This window comes from Apostichopus japonicus, chromosome 7 (assembly GCF_037975245.1).
Source record: "Apostichopus japonicus isolate 1M-3 chromosome 7, ASM3797524v1, whole genome shotgun sequence".
Taxonomy (NCBI): domain Eukaryota; kingdom Metazoa; phylum Echinodermata; class Holothuroidea; order Aspidochirotida; family Stichopodidae; genus Apostichopus; species Apostichopus japonicus.
In genome coordinates, this window is record NC_092567.1 from 1,182,370 (window position 1) to 1,200,420 (window position 18,051).

The 18,051-nt window shown below is 36.7% G+C and overlaps 2 protein-coding genes across 3 annotated transcripts in view; one reads left to right on the forward strand and one right to left on the reverse strand.

Annotated features, from left to right (window-relative positions):
* The window catches only part of LOC139970272 (ankyrin repeat and sterile alpha motif domain-containing protein 1B-like), a 123,651-nt gene extending 115,667 nt beyond the window's left edge, over positions 1–7,984 (forward strand). For both annotated transcript variants that reach the window (XM_071975941.1, XM_071975942.1), the window contains exons 19-22: positions 223–786; positions 1,607–1,765; positions 2,819–2,956; positions 3,530–7,984. In XM_071975941.1, coding sequence (XP_071832042.1) covers positions 223–786; positions 1,607–1,765; positions 2,819–2,956; positions 3,530–3,661 — 993 coding nt within the window. In that variant the 3' untranslated portion in view covers positions 3,662–7,984. The remainder of the gene's footprint in view (positions 1–222; positions 787–1,606; positions 1,766–2,818; positions 2,957–3,529) is intronic.
* Positions 7,985–8,877: 893 nt separating this feature from the next.
* LOC139970273 (protein O-linked-mannose beta-1,4-N-acetylglucosaminyltransferase 2-like) lies at positions 8,878–14,385 on the reverse strand. The gene has a single exon (XM_071975943.1). It carries the CDS (start codon positions 12,902–12,904, stop codon positions 11,522–11,524), a length of 1,383 nt encoding a protein of 460 aa, XP_071832044.1. The 5' UTR covers positions 12,905–14,385; the 3' UTR covers positions 8,878–11,521.
* Positions 14,386–18,051: the final 3,666 nt, after the last annotated feature.

Here is an 18,051-nt window from a genome sequence, read left to right on the forward strand (position 1 = left end):
CAGCAGACTCCAGAGAGTTTGTCAATTCCATATTTGGTTCCAATCTTTGGCATTCTTCAAAACTTATGCAGTCAAGTTTGCGTGTATGTGTGCGTGTGCTTGTGGGTGTATGGGTGCTTGTATGTGTATGTGATGCTCTAGCTTGTAAACATTTTATACTGTAAGGTACATGTCATTTTATACTGTAAGGTACATGTCATTTTCTGTTGTCTAATTCTTCAGACTTTAGATCTTGACACAAAGAGAAGAGGGGAAGGACTTGTGCGAGCAAATTCATCTTCATTAGATATTGATCTGTTTAAAGACTATTCCAAAGATGTTACCTCCCCTCTACGGAGTCGGCCCACAGCCATGACAGGTACAAACGGCAAAGCATGGACGTTACCTGAAAGGGGTCGAAGGCATCACATGAATAGGTCGACGCTTTCATCGAATCACGGTAAAAGTTACGCCCATTCACAAGAATCTCTGCCGGAGGATTTCAATGTGTACGAACGAACTAAGAGCGACGCCCTGACCATTCCACAGTCGCGCAAGAAGACCCACGAGATGGGAACCCAGGTTACGCCGGGAATCGATGAAAATATACCGGACATTATCAAAACAGATGATAAGAAGAAGATGAAGAAGAGTGGGTTAAGGAGACAGAATAGTGCTAATATTTCTACTCAGACGACGGATGAATTGAGTGACAGTTCTTCCTTAGATGTCATAGCTAACACCAAACCACAGTGGATGCATCGACCAGAGGACCTGGTCAAGGGCTGCTGCAATTATACCGCTTCAGTAAGTCAAAAAATGTCAGGTCCATACAGGACAGAATATATAAAACTTGTAAAAGTTGAGACACTGATGTTTTGAGGATCTTCAAAGGCAAACTTAAGTCTAAAACATCATTATAGTTTAAGACATCAAAATAAAATAAAACTGTTAGCAAACTGCTTAATATCCTCTAGAGAGCCTGTGTAAGAGAATGTGTCAAAGTAAGTTGGCCTGACATTTTCAATCCTAGCAGGATCTTCTTCAAAGGCTAAATGACAAGTAACAGTAGGGACAAAAACATGCACAGAATACAGACAGGTGATGGTGAACACAAAGAGATAGATGTAAGGGGATTTATAGTAGACAAGGGATGGAGAGAAGAAAGAAAGAAACCAACAGGGGAAGAGGAGAGGTAGGAGATAAACAGTGGAGGGACAAAGAGAGGATTAAGGGAAGGGGATAGGGAATAGGATGAGAAGGACAAAGACAGAAAGGTGTGGTGGAGAGAAAAGGGTGGAAGAGAGCTATGAGAAGAGAGGAGTGATGTTGGGGGGGGGGGGGGGAAAGAAGACAGACCTGACTAAACAGAGCATTAAATTCTTGGCCAGAACAAGAATTAAACAAGAAATGGCTTGATAGAAACTGTCCCCAAATAAGATGTTCTCATGTTTTAATAATGTAAAAGTGAGTCATGTGAGGTTATTGTTCGAGGTGAATAGTATATATAGTGAACTTCTTAATTGATATCTGAGTAATTCATCCCGGAAATTAGTTGTATTCTTTGAGTTCTGCTGTATTTTCATTTTATCAGTCAATTTGCTTCAATTTGTATCTGCTTTCACAGTACTTAGGTTCAACCATCGTCAAAGATTTACAAGGGACAGACTCAACCAGGAGCTCATGTGTCAGACTCCGGAGATCAGCGCATCATGTGCAGAAGGTCCCCACCATTACATTATCTATAAGCTATGCAGGTGTCAAATTTATTGACACAAAGTCAAAGGTTGGTGTATAATGGTTTACTTTTATGATTAAACATTAAACCTTTCCAGCTGTACCCTTTGATCAGTTTTCAGGTTTCATGAACCGATATTCTTCTTTTAGTCTTGTAATATAATAAATTTCAGATTTTAAAATTCTAACACCATGTTCTATGATTGGAAGGGGTGGGGAGGGGATGCAATAGCATATGTCTCACTTTTAAAGACACCATTATTGTGCTTTGATGTTTCAGAGGCATACTTCACAAATGGAATGTTCATTTGCTCCTTATACTTCAGTGCTTGTAATAGTCATGCCATAAGTGACATTAATGCTCTTATATATAATCATCTCAAGTTAGGATATCTGGGTGTTGCAATGCTTCAGTTTGGATTCCTCATAAAAATGTTCAAATTATTGCTTTTAGGTGTTCTAGTTGGAAATGATAGATCGATTATCTCCAGCTATCCTCAGAATTTCTTCAGATTCATCTTGATTCCCAATCTTGTACCGACTGGGAGGTATTACGAACAGATGTAATGTTCCTTCGCACACAAGCATGAAGACCTGGTCAAATCATGATATGACATTTGTATAAATTATAGTGTTTATTTTCTGTAATGGAAATTGGCTTTCGCAAAATGCTGACATTTGTTTCATTGTCAACACTGTAAACATTCTGCCCTGAAATATTAACAGAAAAACAAGGAGAAGGTAAAACAATGGATCATAGTGACACTAAAACACCACATATTTAATAAATGACGGCTCTCTTCCAACTTCAAGCAAAACAAGAATTTTTCTTGGCTGTGTGGCCAAGTTGCTCTTTACAGAGATCTCTATTGTGGAAGCCTAACGATGATGGTTGGGGCTAGGCCAACACTGTTCTCTCTCTAACTATTCTCTTTCTCACCGTCCTCATGGACTTTCCAGTCTTTTTTCTACTCTCCAACTTTCTGCAAACTCCATTCACAATCGGATCAAGATTTTGACAAAACGACGAAATTTTACCTGTAGTGTCTGGATTAAATATTTACAGGGTTACAAATGTTTCTCAAACTTATTTTCTTGCTAGATGATCATCGCAGAACATGAGATATGTAATATTTCCTGCGTATCGCAATACGAGGAGGACATGGGGACGTTTGCTTACATCACCAGGGACGAGACTTACGATAGAATCTACTGCCATGTGTTCACAGTCAAAACTGTGGTAAGACCAACTGGATATTAAAATTAATTAATATAGTTTAATTTCCTGGTCTGTGGTCTGCCAAGTGATAAAGCAAGTGGTATAAAGAAGGAAGTATTTAAACTGCTGTGGATTGCCAATGTTGTACATGACCAGTGCATTCAGATAGATTGATAAGAAACTTTGAGGTAGGAGATTGTATCACTAGATATCAGAATAGTTGCAACCTAACAAAATATTTACATTCCCTTTAAAATGTTCTTTGCCACATGCAGCTTTATTTTAACTAGGAATGATGACGACTCAATTGAGTAAGCTGGATATTTAACAAGATCGACTTAAATTGTAACTTGGCAAGGCTATACTCTCTAATTGCCACATTCAAAGCAATAGAGTGAAAATTAGAGGAAAAAAATATCCTTATAATGAAAGTTTGCGTGAAAGACCGATACCCTTCATTGCTATCCAGCTATATTTAATTATGTAACAATAATGCCATTGATATTCTTCGGTAAAACTTTTTTGGGGATACTTTTTTTGCATTGGCATTTTGTGCTTTCTTACTTTTCACCTTTCTTTCTCATATCATGATAGGATCTTGCCTCAGAAATCATTCTGACTTTAGGCCAAGCATTTGAACTAGCCTATCAACTGCTCGTCAAGACTCATCCATCTCAACAAGTCCCACAGCTTTCATCTCCAGACTCAGAGGATACCAAACTATAGTCAAGGTTACTTCCTGCTAAAGTGCCTTCATCACCCATCAGTGTCTGGTGGGTGTCATCTCACAAACAACTGTTCTTCCAGTAAGGTGCCTTTATCGGTGTGTCCCTTTCTTTTCACTTGTTTTTCACGCCTTGTTAAAGCAACATAGACATAACACTGTCCTATGGGAGATGAATTCATGTTCATTGGTCGGAACTGAGAAGCAAAGGAACAGAACACAAGAAACTTTATGAGCAGATCTGGTTGCTATGCAAGCCATTTTGAGTCCTCCTTGTTTTGGGATCCTTATGCTACTGCTTTGTCGTACGTGTCATTAAAATGGCAGTGTCATGACTATCATTGAAAAGTTATCTGGATCTTAGTAGACCTAAGGTATGCAAAAAGGAAGCCCTTGCAGATGCTACTTCACAAAAACGGGATCTGAAAAGAAACCAGAATCCATTCTTCAACATTGAAAAGAATCATGTCAACCGTTACGGCCCATCATGAGGCGCAAACTGTTGTCTGCTTGTGAGAGTCTCTTGCAGTTTGTTTAATTAAGAGCGGTTGAAATCCTTCATTGTTTACTCTGAGTAATCATCTGATTGGTACATCTTTCGTCTAGAAATTTATTTTTGAAGTCAATAAAAATGCACACTTGTATTCTCATCTACTTGCTGTTTATAACAAGTCTAAAAACTTCTTTGTCTCTTGGTGACAAACTCTTTATCCCTACTGGTGAGCTAATCTCACCGCTTAATACAAGTCTAATAGCCCCTTTAATCTGCTGATTACAACATCTTTATCCCTACTGGTGAGCTAATCTCCCCGCTTAATACAAGCATGAAAGTCCCATCAATCTGCTGGTGACAAACTCTGTATCCCTACTGGTAAGCTAATAGTTTAATATAGTTGAATAATTAGATCCATATTCATCCTTCATATCTGTTCCAAGACGTATTTTTGACCCAAGTTATATATAAAATATCATAGTGTCCTTTAGTCAGATTCCCTGCCACTTGCAGTAGTACATATCTTGTCACAATGTGGTCACACAGATTTGTTGCGACTGGCAGGTCTTGAAAACTTCCATGTTAAGTATTATCATTTGGAATCCCATTAGTTAATTGTAATATATTGTATAAGTTAAATAATGTTGAGATGTATTATGTCTTTTGTTTGTTTTGGATACTGTTGCAGCTCCTTGTCATTTGTTGGAAATCATCATATTATTTTCATTTACTTACAAGGCATTGTAATTTAAGAGTAATTTTTTATCTTCTCACTTGAATTATGCAATTGGGAAACTCTTCTATTATTGGAACTTTGATAAAGAACATGGATATTATTTGACCACATAAGTTTCTTTAAATATCACATTTTTTGGGGTCATTCCCCATTGTTAAGTATGAAATCGAAGTTCTGACTCATTTGACATGTGAAACTATCTATTTTGCTCTGAACTGTGGAACAGTGTGACAAAATTTAGATAGCGAATATACATCTAAATAAGCTAGAAAACGTAACGAATATTGTACAAGTATCGGTGCTTACATTTCTCATGGTTTGTAAGTCTTGTGAACAAGACTTTAAATGTATTTCCAAGTATTTCTGAATTTTCAAGAAGAGTTTGATAATGTAAAGATACTAAATGGATTGTAGTGCTTGTTCTCTTCTACAAGCATACTTCTATTAAAGTGACTTGTGTGCATATTCATAAATGGTTGTTACATGCCTTGCTATATTTTTATACCCATTTGTATTCACTCCTGTGTATGAAATGTTTAAAAAAAAAATTACCTTTTTTTTTTTTGTAGGAAGCTCATTTTAATATTACATGACCAGTTTGTTTTGCCACTATTAAAACTCCATCATTATGCTAGAAATGACCTCTGGCCTAGAAATATGCTAGAAATGACCTCAATGGTTTAATACACATTGTATTAAAAGGATACTGTAGATGACATTTTTAATACTAGACCGTGGCATTATATATGCCTCATATAAAGATAGGGCACAACTTTGTTAAAGAGATGCAGCAACACATACTTTTTTTTGTAAGACAGCAGGGATATTTTACTCTTTTTTTTTAGTTGAACACTGTGCAGAATGTTATGATGTATATGTTAAATGCTTCTGGCACCTTGTAGCACAACCCTTATTTATTTTGTAGTTATTTATTTTCAGTATGTCGTGCAGCATAGCTCAAACGTTGACAGTTCTTTGTATCTTATGTTCAGAAAAGTGCACAAACTTCTGATTTGATCCATAAATGAGATCAGTTTGAATTCTGCTCTACAACAGGGTTCAATTATTACAGAATCACATTTTTTTTTAAATATGCTTATTTTGCCATAATCTTGTCCTGGTTTAGTTTAGGTCTACATACTTTTCTTTTTGCAAGCTTTCACATGGGCCGTATAGCTCACTTGGTTTTAAGTTCAGGACTGGTAACGGTCAATTTTCTGGTTTGAATCACGATCATGCCAAAAGCATTGCTCTTTCAAAAGTTTTGATTAAACGAAAGTTCAACATCAAAATTGGGTTAAAGTAAACTATCTTACAGCATTTGTGAGTTAACCTTTCACAAACATGCATTGATTCATTGAACACGAATGTGTTATTGCTGTAGGCAAATTATTAATTTGAAAATGGATGGAACACATCATGAGGATATAAAGAACAGTTTACTTCATACCGATCGGCAAATTTGTTTGCTAGTGTCAGTTGTGTTATCGAGTTAAGATTTGCCTTGGAAAATATGTTTTAGTTGGTCTTAAAATTTGTGTCCAGTATCTGGAAAGTTAGTATGAATAGAATTTAAAATTCATTAGAAATGTTATGCAAGCTGGACTTGCCATTATTATTTAGGTGAATTTCTGTTTGTTTTGTACAGCCTGTTAGAAAAGATGTAGAAATAATATAGTTAAGCACAAAACAAGTTTTGCTACTGGTGAAATTATTATTCTAGTTTCCGGAATGTCAAAATGTCAAATTAACGACTTTTTTAATATAGTACAATATAGGAGGATTGAATTATAGCCATGTATAATATATTTTGACAGTGTTGCAGGTATTGAGTGTCATTAGTTATGACTGTATTGTAGGCTAGATTACTGTATAGTACACCTGCAGTGGTCGAATACTATGTAAACAATGGTACTGCTCACTTTACATCCTGTTCTTTGTTTAAGAGCTGTTTATTGTTGAACACAGTTCATTGTAATCATACATGAGTGTGCTACAACTATTCACTTTTAGAGACTTGCAGCTGGCCACTAGTTGGTTGACACTGTTTATTGTTTAATACTGTTCATTCCTAAACAGAGTTAATTGTTAAACAATATTCATTGTTTGAATGTGTTAGGTCTGCTAAGTTAAATCATTTTAGCCTTTGAAGAAGATACTGTTAGGATCGAAACGTCAGGCCAACTTACTTTTACACATTCTCTTACACAGGCGCTTTAGTGGATAAGCAGTTAGTAAATGTATTCAATATGAAATACTACAGATTAATAGCTAGATTGGATACCTTCTTTTGGGTTCCTAGTACCTACATTAGTATCATTTACATCTACCAGGTTTCATGATGTTCTCCTGTTTAATGATATTGTCACTGGTGTAGAGATGTATTAGTTTGAGTTATTCTCTTCCTGTTGTACTTGCTATTTGCAAATACTGGTGTTGAATCTGTTAGTTATATACCCCATTATTCACATCTATATAATGTTTGATACCTGGCTGTACTACTTGTTAATGATTCAACTGTGAATTGATCCTTTTTTTGTGGGAGGGGGGAGGGGAAGTATCCATTATATTGGTACTATACACCACTTTGTATGTATATATAGATATATACATATATATATATATTGTTGTTACTTTTTCCAGTTACAATTCTTTGCCAAGTGATGTCACTTATAAAGTAATATAATCATTGGTAGTAATACTTAACTAACCTGTCATTGTAGAATCTAAGTTTATTTTAAGCTATATAACTACATTATCGTATTTCAGACAGTTTTGAGATGCATTTGATGTAACTCAACGATAGTTATCTTTCTGTGTTATGTCTCAATGGTCAATTGAGTTTCTCCATGTTAACTCACCCATCATTTCCTCTTTGCACATATACACCACATCACGATCAGTGGGAGCAGTCTTCCTTTCGTTCAGTCTCTTATCCGTTTCTTTTCAGTGTAATTATGACGATTGCTGCAAATGTTTTGTAATATTTGTACATGTACTTAATGGTTTAGATACTTAAAATAAAGATCTTGATAGTTTTATTGTAAAAATGATAGAAATTGCTTTCAATAACCAATCGTGGAATGTTATCCTTCATCTTCTTGTAATGTCATTTTTTATTTCTTGCCGTAGGCGAAAAGGATGATTGTGATGACGCGTGAGTGTGTGTTTGTGAGTAGTGACTCAGGTCAACAGAGGTCAAAATCTGAAAACCATTCAAACACGACGTAAAAAGTACATCTTTGTTGAAGTTCATACTTGGCATGTATCTCCCCTTTGGTGAGTACAAGAACCCTATTGATATTGGTGGAGGTAAATGTCATCTGAGTCGACACAGGTCAAAGTGTAAAATTTCGGTAAACATAATGATAGAGAAAGTGTTGCCCTCTTGCAGTTCATTTGTGGTATATAGCTCCCCATCGTGAGTGCAGAGATATCCTATTTAACTGGTACATATCAATAGTATGCGGTCAACAGTGCTAAGTAGGGGTGGTTAACGTCTTACTTGGTACGTATGATTCAGTGTAGCAGGCGCGATTGAAAATACCATTATGAAGCTTTCTGATTGGTTGATGACCAGACGTGTGTAAAGTTTCCAAACGAATGGTGGGTAAATTTCGTTGCTAAAATGCGCTGGTTATGAGTAGTAATAATAATAATAATAATCATTTATTCTTATATAGCTCTTTACATCAAAAGAATGATCTCAAAGCAGCTAGCTTCACAGAAACGCATAAAAAATACAACTTAAAAATAATACAATCTAAAAAAATTGAATCCTAAGAAGTACAGAAATAAATAACTTAACAATAATTATTAAAAAACAATAAAATTCAGAAATTTAAAACAAAAGCAATAAAATATGACAGCAAACAATAAAACTAAAATACTAAACTATTACAGCCGAAGAAATAGCAACAATAAGACTATCAAAACATAAATAGAAATAAATTTCAATATAAAACAATCAAAACATGGCAAGATAAACCCGTACCTTAGTTGGAATGTGTCACACTATGTGTAAAGGGAATGCGCTAGTAGTTTGCCCAGAAGTTTCCGTTAGAGATTTACTAAAGGAAACTTCAGTGATTTTGCAGTGTGTCAGGTTCCGCGGAACTAGATATGACCGATACGTTAGCGCCTCTCTGTTAAGGTAGCATACGCCTACTAAAAGCCCCATCGACTACACACTATTTGCTATGAGAGCCTGAAATTTTCGTCACTTTTAAACAGTAGTAAATCATTTTCGTACGCTGCGCCTGGGAGGTCTAAAGGGGTCTAAAATGTCTTCAATTTTCCCACATTATTCACCACATCTACTTCCATTCATCTTCTTCAACATGCAAACCACAAAATAGAACATCCTGGTTGATAACATCGTTCTCCTATTGTATTTTGGTGAACATTCGGGCGAATTGATATAGACTCCAATAGAAGTATGCCACCTTAGGGATTGGCTTAAAGTATCACACCACAATAAGATCAATGCACGTCCGCCTGAGAGGTTAACTCGGAAAATCATCATCATCATCATCATCATCATCATCATCATCATCATCATCATCATCATCATCATCATCATCATCATCATCATCATCATCATCATCATCATCATCATCATCATCATCATCATCATCATCATCAATCAGTATTTATACAGCGCTGATATCGTGGAACAATTCAGATGCGCCTTGAAAGAGAAAGGTTTTAAGATGTATCTTGAAATTGTTCAGTGAGTGGCAATGTCTGAGTTCATCTGGCATGGAATTTCATGAACCACGGCCAATTTTAGAACACGCACGACCACCGTATCCACTGAATGTGAAGCGAGGCTCAATAGGGATATTAGCATGTTGAGAGCGTAGAGAACGAGTTGGCCTTGTAAGGGGTGATGAGATCATACAATTATTGAAGTGTTAGCCCATGAAGGACCTTCCATGTTAGCAGAAGAATTCTGTGTTGGATTGAAAGCCAGTGAGGATGATATAGAGCTGAGGAGATAGCCTATGTTCAGACTTTCTCATGTTAAGAACCACTCTAGCTGCACTATTTTGGACAACATGTAGCTTGTTTGTTAAACGTTTGGGAAGACCAGCTAAGTCAGCATTACAACAATCTAGACGAGATGTGACAAATCTAGAATGTTCCCAAATGTTGTACGATCTCTTGTTAGGTCCTTAACTAGACACATATAACACAAAGCCCAGCCGTCTATATCGTTCGCCATGCTGACTTTGATTATACCGAAATGTAGGGGAGGCGGCTATACAGAAAGGTTTGGGACCCTGGAGAGCAGGTACTCCGAGTTGAAGGGGAACCAATAGTTAAAGGATGAGTACAGTGGGAGTGGGGTGGGAGAACAGTTGTCTGAATGTGGAGGAGGCATATCCATATGGTCCAGCCTGGCTACCGTACTGCTGGGGAGGGGTTACTATTCAAATGAAGCCATAAAGCCACTATAGACAAATACTTAGTCGATGATAAAGACTGACATACACTGAAAAGTCAAGCTGAGGTAAATCGTTGTCTTCAACATTTTTAGGTCAATTTAAGTCTACTAACGTGGTAGCTCCATAAATGATCTTGTGAAAACTTGCTGCATTTGGTAACTGAAAAAGTAATTACCAAGGTACCGATATTGCTGTGTTTTTGTTGATGATGCAGGTGCTTGGAAAATAGGTCAAATCATATCACATCTGGAAAACGATATTGGATAGAAGTTCCAAAAATGTATTTCTCTGTAAATTCTTATTATTATCAATGGACGTATCGAATTGTCCAAGTGGAAACAGGTATATACGTACTTGCAAATAAAAGTCAAGATGGGAGGAGATGAAATGGTTATACGCCTAACAAATGTGACTGTACTGTCATCTTAGTCCCAACAAAATTTGTCATCACCATTACTCGAGTTGAAATCTTCTTTCCTTTCCTAGCAATTGGATATAGCGTAGACCTAGTAACTACTGTAGCTATCATACAACGATTACTTTATAGTTATACATACTTTTACAAGACAATGCCATGTAAATATCAACTTTTGGACTACAATCATAACAACTTTTCGCTCCTGAATAGTTCGAAATTTGGTCTTTTGGTAAAGAAAATGACCAGATAATTTCAAGAAAACGCCATGGTATAATAGTCACCGTTTATCTAGTACCTTGTAAATATACGGAACTTTCGTCGGGTAATGGGGATATAAATTGAATTTCCGTTAAGAAACACGTTCGATATTTTTTCATTAACTGTACTTCCTTTCAGAAACGTTATCCAAACGTTATGGCAATAACGTATCTTGTTACAACTATCACGCGACTGGCAGGAAACGTTACATTTTCTTCATGAAAGTGTTATTCAATCTCACGTATGATGGATCAGGTTATAACGTCTATCCTAATTACTGTACATGGTGTAAATTGACAGAATTTACCTTTTATACAAATTATGGTATCATGGTTTGGCCATTTTGCTTATTCGCTGACCTGTTTGTTGCTTCTTTCAACCTTTCAAGGCTGGAGATTAACTTTGTCGTGGGATATAGCATGAGCAAACTAAACATGCCGTCATAACTGAAAAAAGAGGGTCGTTGGTTAGTAGACCAGAGAAACTCGAAGGGGCAATATCTAAAGTTCAGTCAGTATGGCTGTACTTTTTGTAACGAAGTGAAGATCTCGCAAGGATGTTTATAATATTTGTGATATTTACATATGTATCTTGTCTCATACGAAACTGAAACTCTGTGTTATAGCAGCACAGATGGGGAGGTACCTCGGCGCTATTTATGATTCTAAGCTGTTCGTCACGTGGTACATTCACGATCCTGTTCGACAGCGGATGCAACCAATTGAATCCCCGTGTAACAGTATTAGACTGATTTAAATTTCTCCATGTTAGATATTCTATATTCATGTCAGGTAAATGTAATAAGGTTTTATAGTAAGTGAGATATTCGGGGTTCAATGCGTAAGGGTATAGTTCCATTACCACAGAACCTGGTTGAAGAAACATGCTGAGAATAAACGCTGCTCCGTGCATCCCAGTTATCAATCTAGCACAAGAAACAACCTTGATGACATCACTTATATGAGACATTTTATTCACTTCCAAATGAAGAAAGACCATCTTTAATTGAAATTCCTTTTCTATTTTGGAGGCTAGTTCCTTTTCGTTTAACAATCTTCGTGTTCTTAAACGAGAGAATACTACACCGTATTCTTCACTTGGACAGGTAGATGGAATGTTCAATCTTCTTCGAATATAAGCTGTGAAATTCCGTATATGTGTTGCCGTAACTTTTGAATCAACAAGGGGTCCTTCTGGTTCATTGAAACCAATTTGATACCATAGGGATTCTTTTGTTAACCCCACAGTTATATCTTGAAAACATGTAAATGAATCATCAGGTTCTAGTTGTAAATCGGTCTCTAGTAATTGCGTGTCTTTTGAAAATAAGTTGTACAAGCCATATGCTTCCTCCAACCACAAACTTCGAAATGAGACAAGCGTTCGTTGTGGCACATCGTCTGTAATGTCCCCATGACGTAATAGCGTGTAAAACAAAGGCATAAGTTCGTCGTGAATGGCATGTGCTATATTTCCCGGTATGAATCGACGAAAAAGCAGATATTTACCTTCCTTATAGTTTATCAATATCTTATCACGAAACTTGAAGTTTAAGTCATGTACCGTTGTGTAGGTAAATAAATCGGGTTGAGCCGTCGACAGTGAAATAACAATAGTTTCTTGAACATTGGTATTATTAATGACAAAAAACCTCTTCGAATGATGTGAAAAACATAAATTTTTGAAATTACAGATGTTATCATTTGGTTCCTGTCCAGAACACCAGGCAATATAACCTTCAGGTATGCTATAGTTCAGCTTGTCTCGATAAATCTGAGATGGAAATATTCCCATAAAGGTTTTTTGCCATTGAATTGTGAATAAGGCATTATACATCAACACAGACAACAAAACAACCTTAATAACCTCCCTAACTTCTACAGACGCCATGCTTCACGCCGCGTCGTCAACAAGTTAACAACGATGTAGGCTACCACCTTCATATGAAAGTGGTAGTTACCCGACGTTTGCCTTACACGTCTTTGGTTGCGTATAGTTGGCTTACTTATATATTCCTACAATAGTAGGTATGTGAGCGTATAGTTGGCTTACATATACATTCCTACATGGCATTTGGTGCTTACTTCATAGTATTAAATATCGTGAATGTTATCTTCCAGTTCACTAATGCACTAAGTATACCTACAACATCGCGAGGTATGCACGTATTATCCATCACGTTGGGCCTCAGAAATGACTTTCCATCACTCTCAATAACTTTCAAGCTTTTCAGCCTGGTATTCCTTGGATAAAAACTGTCTGAACGAAAACAATTGCTTGTGTAATCAGCCAATCTGCATACGCTAAATTTCACTTCGAAAAATCATTACAGTAGCCTAAACAAGTAAATTTCACAAATTGTTTAATTTAAATATGTCCTTCGCAACTGATGAGTGAGAAAACACTTGATCCCTCTGACAGCTGAACAAGTTAACACTGTCGACCTAAATAAAACCTGTACTGACTTTTACCAAGATGTCCGTTGTCTGGGTGACTTTCTTGAACTAATACACACAAATACATAGCCTGTGCTGTATCAACTCAAACTTAGAATAAAGGACAAAGAAGAAGCAATATCAACAACAGTGCAATACCGATACGCTGGCTAGTTTCTTTTTGAATTTATTCAATAAGAATTTGTATTCGTTTCGGTCAGTGAGCCTCTTCAATAGTCATTATTGTCCGTTCCCTAATCAGACAAAGCAGTAACCTGTTAATTCTGGCTTAACAATAAAAATCGACTAGCTCGGGGTCTATGTAATGGCTAATTGGCAGGCAACTATGAATATGGTAATCAACATATATACTGCATAGATTCACTACAGCGTACAAGTGAGCATAACACGTACATAATGACATAACTTTCACAACAGGTGAGCTAAAATGGCGTAAACGAGAGAAAACTTAAAAGGCGATTGAAAATATCTACGCATTATTGTTAAAATTGTGACAGAACTTTTAAAAGCTGGACTGAAATAAATGTGCCTGTAAATATAAATGTGTCATGCTTTAGTCACCTTTTCGCTCTGAAGTATTTTCAGTAATATAAAATTAAAATTAAATGTCTGTGCACAGAAGGAGTATTTCCGTCTGCCATTTACTTACTCAGAGAAAAGTTGTACTCATGAAAACAGATAGATGTTTATACAGGGAAATAATATCATTCCTTTCTTGATATTATAAAAGTAATATTTAACATTATTATATGAAGAAAAACGTAAGTAGTTAATATAACAAGTGAGTCATTGGTGACTAAACCATTTATATTTGCCATCCAAAATATTTGACTCTATTAATCGGTGCATGATTTGTACTTTTGCTTAGACTGCATATGTACTCTTCCCTTTCTCATCCAATTCAGCCGACGCGGGATGAGTCACCCGAACCGAATTTACAGTTGCTTATAATAGTGTTTTCGACTTGAATATATTGCGCATTTATATGCATCTGTGTTATAACATGATAACACGTGTTATGCTAGAGGCACATTTTATTGCGGCCTGTGTTAAAAAAATATAAAAATATAAAAAATAAAAAAATATTTTATATTATATAAAAATATTTTAAAATATTTAAAAAAATATATATATATAATACCACTACGATTTACTGTATTGTATCTTTAACATATCTAGCTCTCGCATGCTCCCAAAACATAACACGTGTTAGTGTGTTATAACACCCTGGCATATAAATGCATAATATGCTACACGTTAAGAACAAATATAAGCTCACACATTTTCGGCTTGGGTGGATGAGTTTAACCTTGTCCAATATATGGTATGAGAAGCGACTTACTTTTATTTACTCAACAAGTATCCTGAAAATCGTACATCAATATGTCGTTTCTGCAGGTACAAACGCTGTGATAAAATACAGGTAAATGTGATAGCCCTTTCCTGCGTAGAAATCAGCAAGCTTGAACTGGTACACCCATCATAAACCAAACTGACTAGACATGTATGATAATGTTTGCTATTTAATGAATAGTTTGCATGAAACCATATAACAACATGACGGTTGTACGGTAAGAAACACCTTAATAAGACACAACTTTAACATTATTTTGATGTATGTATGTATGTGTGTATTTAAGATCCTCCTGCAAGCAGGAACTCGCGAAGAAACCTCATTGGCTTGTCAAAGCAGCAAGCTGACCGAAGTCAGTCTCTTACATTCATATTTAACGTTGATGAATATACAACCATAAAGGTTGTATGGTGATACACCCATCATAAACTTGAATAGAACTGTAAGAAACTGCTTGCTATTTAATGAATAGTTTGCATGAAACCATATAAAACCATGACGGTTGTAAGGGTACAAACACCTTAATAAGACACAACATTACCATTATTTGGATGAATATACAAACCATCAAGGTTGTATAGTGATGCACCCATCATACTCAAGAACTGGACTAGATGTATTAAACTGCATGTTGTAGCTAGCATGAACCAATATGACGGTTTAACAATAATAAGACACTTGTTCATTTGATTTGATTACCCTCGTCTTGCTTTTCCATCATTCGATGTTAAAGTAAAAGATGAATGAAACATCTGTAGACAGGGGCGGGATTTGAGTTGTAAAAGTGGGGGGGGGGGCAAACCTGCCAGCAAGACTACCTAAGCGGAGCGCCACCATCGGTTGGCGCGGAGCGTACAAGAAATTTTTTGGCTTTACAAACCCTATAGATGGCCGGAAACGGCACTTCCCGAGTGCTCTAAGCTGCATGTACCCATCCTTGAAATATGGATCTCATGTCTGCAATTGTATCTAGATTATTTATCCTTTCAAAATTTGAAGAGGATTGATAGCAGAACATATGGTCAGATGGTGATGTACAACTTTTGTTATACGTCACTATCTAACCGGAGCGCCATCATCGGTTGGCAAGGAGCGTCGATATTTTCGATGAAAGGTACCCTTACATCGGTAAAATTAACACCCTTATCATAGGCTTTAAATTGCATCTAAACAATTAATGAACGTGTGTAAATTTAGGGAGGACGGATAGAAGAACTTATATGGTGATGTACAACTGAAGCTTATACGTCACTATTTAGGCGGTGCACCACCATCAGTTGGCGCGGCGCGTCGCAATTTAAGCAAAAAGGAAATCCTAGATCAGCAAAATGACACCTCTGGTAAAAATAAATCGCATCTAGACAGTTCTTTCCCCCTAAAATTATTAGTATATTGTGCATTGGACCGATCAAGAATATGTTCAGCACCCACTTCGAAATTCTCCCCGCGGTCCCCACTTCTTGGAGCACTTGGCAAATACTGGGGGCTGAACATACCTTTACCCCCTCCCCCACCTTTTTCATGGGTGATAAGCCCCTCAAGTCCACCGGTTCCGTCGCCACTGAAGTCGAGGTGGGTTGACTTTTGGATTTTACAATGCGACTAGGTGCAACATGGAGCAATATTTACGGGTCATTTCATAGTACTGGCTGAGATTTTGAAAATGAAATTATTACCTGGCAGTACCAGCATTATGTTTGAACTATTGCCAGATTATCAGGCAACATAGAATGCATAATAAATAGTTGAATCAACATACGTCAGTTTTTTTAGGAAAGAAATCGTGTGCAAGAAATTACCTTTTATGCAAAACCAAACGTTAGTGTTTCATTCATCATCGAGAATAGATCCGAAAACGGAACTCAAAGCCACACATTATTTTATCGGCCCTACCGAAACTGCCGAGTGCTGTATACTGTAACAATGGATTTAATGTGTTACTGTGTAAGTGCCAATTTGTAATTTACATTATTCGATTTGCGTGCATCATTCCAGGATTTCGAGCAGTAAAGAAATTACATCGACATTGCCATTGCATATTGTTGAATGACACGGGGGGGGGGGGGGGGAGTGTCATGTGTCAGTGTATTGAATTTCATTATTGATTTCCCAATCTAAAATCTGGCTTTCGTAAATCGTTTCTCTGGATTTAGTTATTCAACACATTCAGTAGAGCAGCAACGTTGAAAATCAATTCCTGAAGCTAGCACTGTAGCACATGCCGCGGATTCATCACATGCAGAATTGAATCGCTAGTGTGTTAGCTCCAGGATTCGTAACATGTGCTGCGAACCATGTGCTAGCTCCAGCTCCAGTTATTCTGCATGCTACATGTTACGATGTTACACACAAATTCGACTTAGATTCGAAACAAATAGGCCTATTTGATAGAGCTGTTGTGGGGGGAATAATTTCGATTATAGGTTGTGCACATTTGTCTGCAAAAAAGACAAAAAAGTGAACTTAGGTCTGTGAAAAAGTGGGGGTAAATGCCCCCTCTTGCCCCCCCCCCCGGAATCCCGCCCATGTCTGTAGAAAACAAAACAGCTTATCTTATCAGTGTGTCAGAACTGTTTGCTTCAAGTCACTTTTGATACAAAACCTACAAAGTGTATTGCTCCCATATGGCGTGACATGGTAAACGTTATGTAGGAGTCAACTGAAGATTCTATCAAAGTGTTTAGATTACGGTTCCGTTTTATCGAGTTTCAAATCCTCAATATGGTTTGTTAAAGATGATAAATGATATTTACGTAAAGTGTCATTAATGCAATCATCACATCTTTATTACTGCTTAAACACGACCGTAGTACAAGATTGCTTTGTTTGTTGTCCTTCCTTCGTATAAACTATCCTGTATTCAAACTTCCTGTGAATTCAAATTAAGCAATCAAATTTAAAATGTTGCTTCAAGTCACTTTTGTTACAAAGGATATTGCTCCCATATATGGTTTAATGGGAAATTCATGTAGGATGTTTTCATTACGGGTACCCTTTTTGGTGATATTTACCGGAACCGTAATTTATGTAGTATGACATCTCTATTACTTCCTAATCACGTCCGAAATGGAATATTTATTTCCCATTTCTTTGTTTTCCTCCGTATAAACTATACTCTTTCCTAACACCCTGTGGACTGAAGGTCAAACATTTATATAAAAAATTATGGGCATAAAGGTCCAGAACCAACGCAGGGACAAATCATATCGCATTTGTCTAAGTTACTC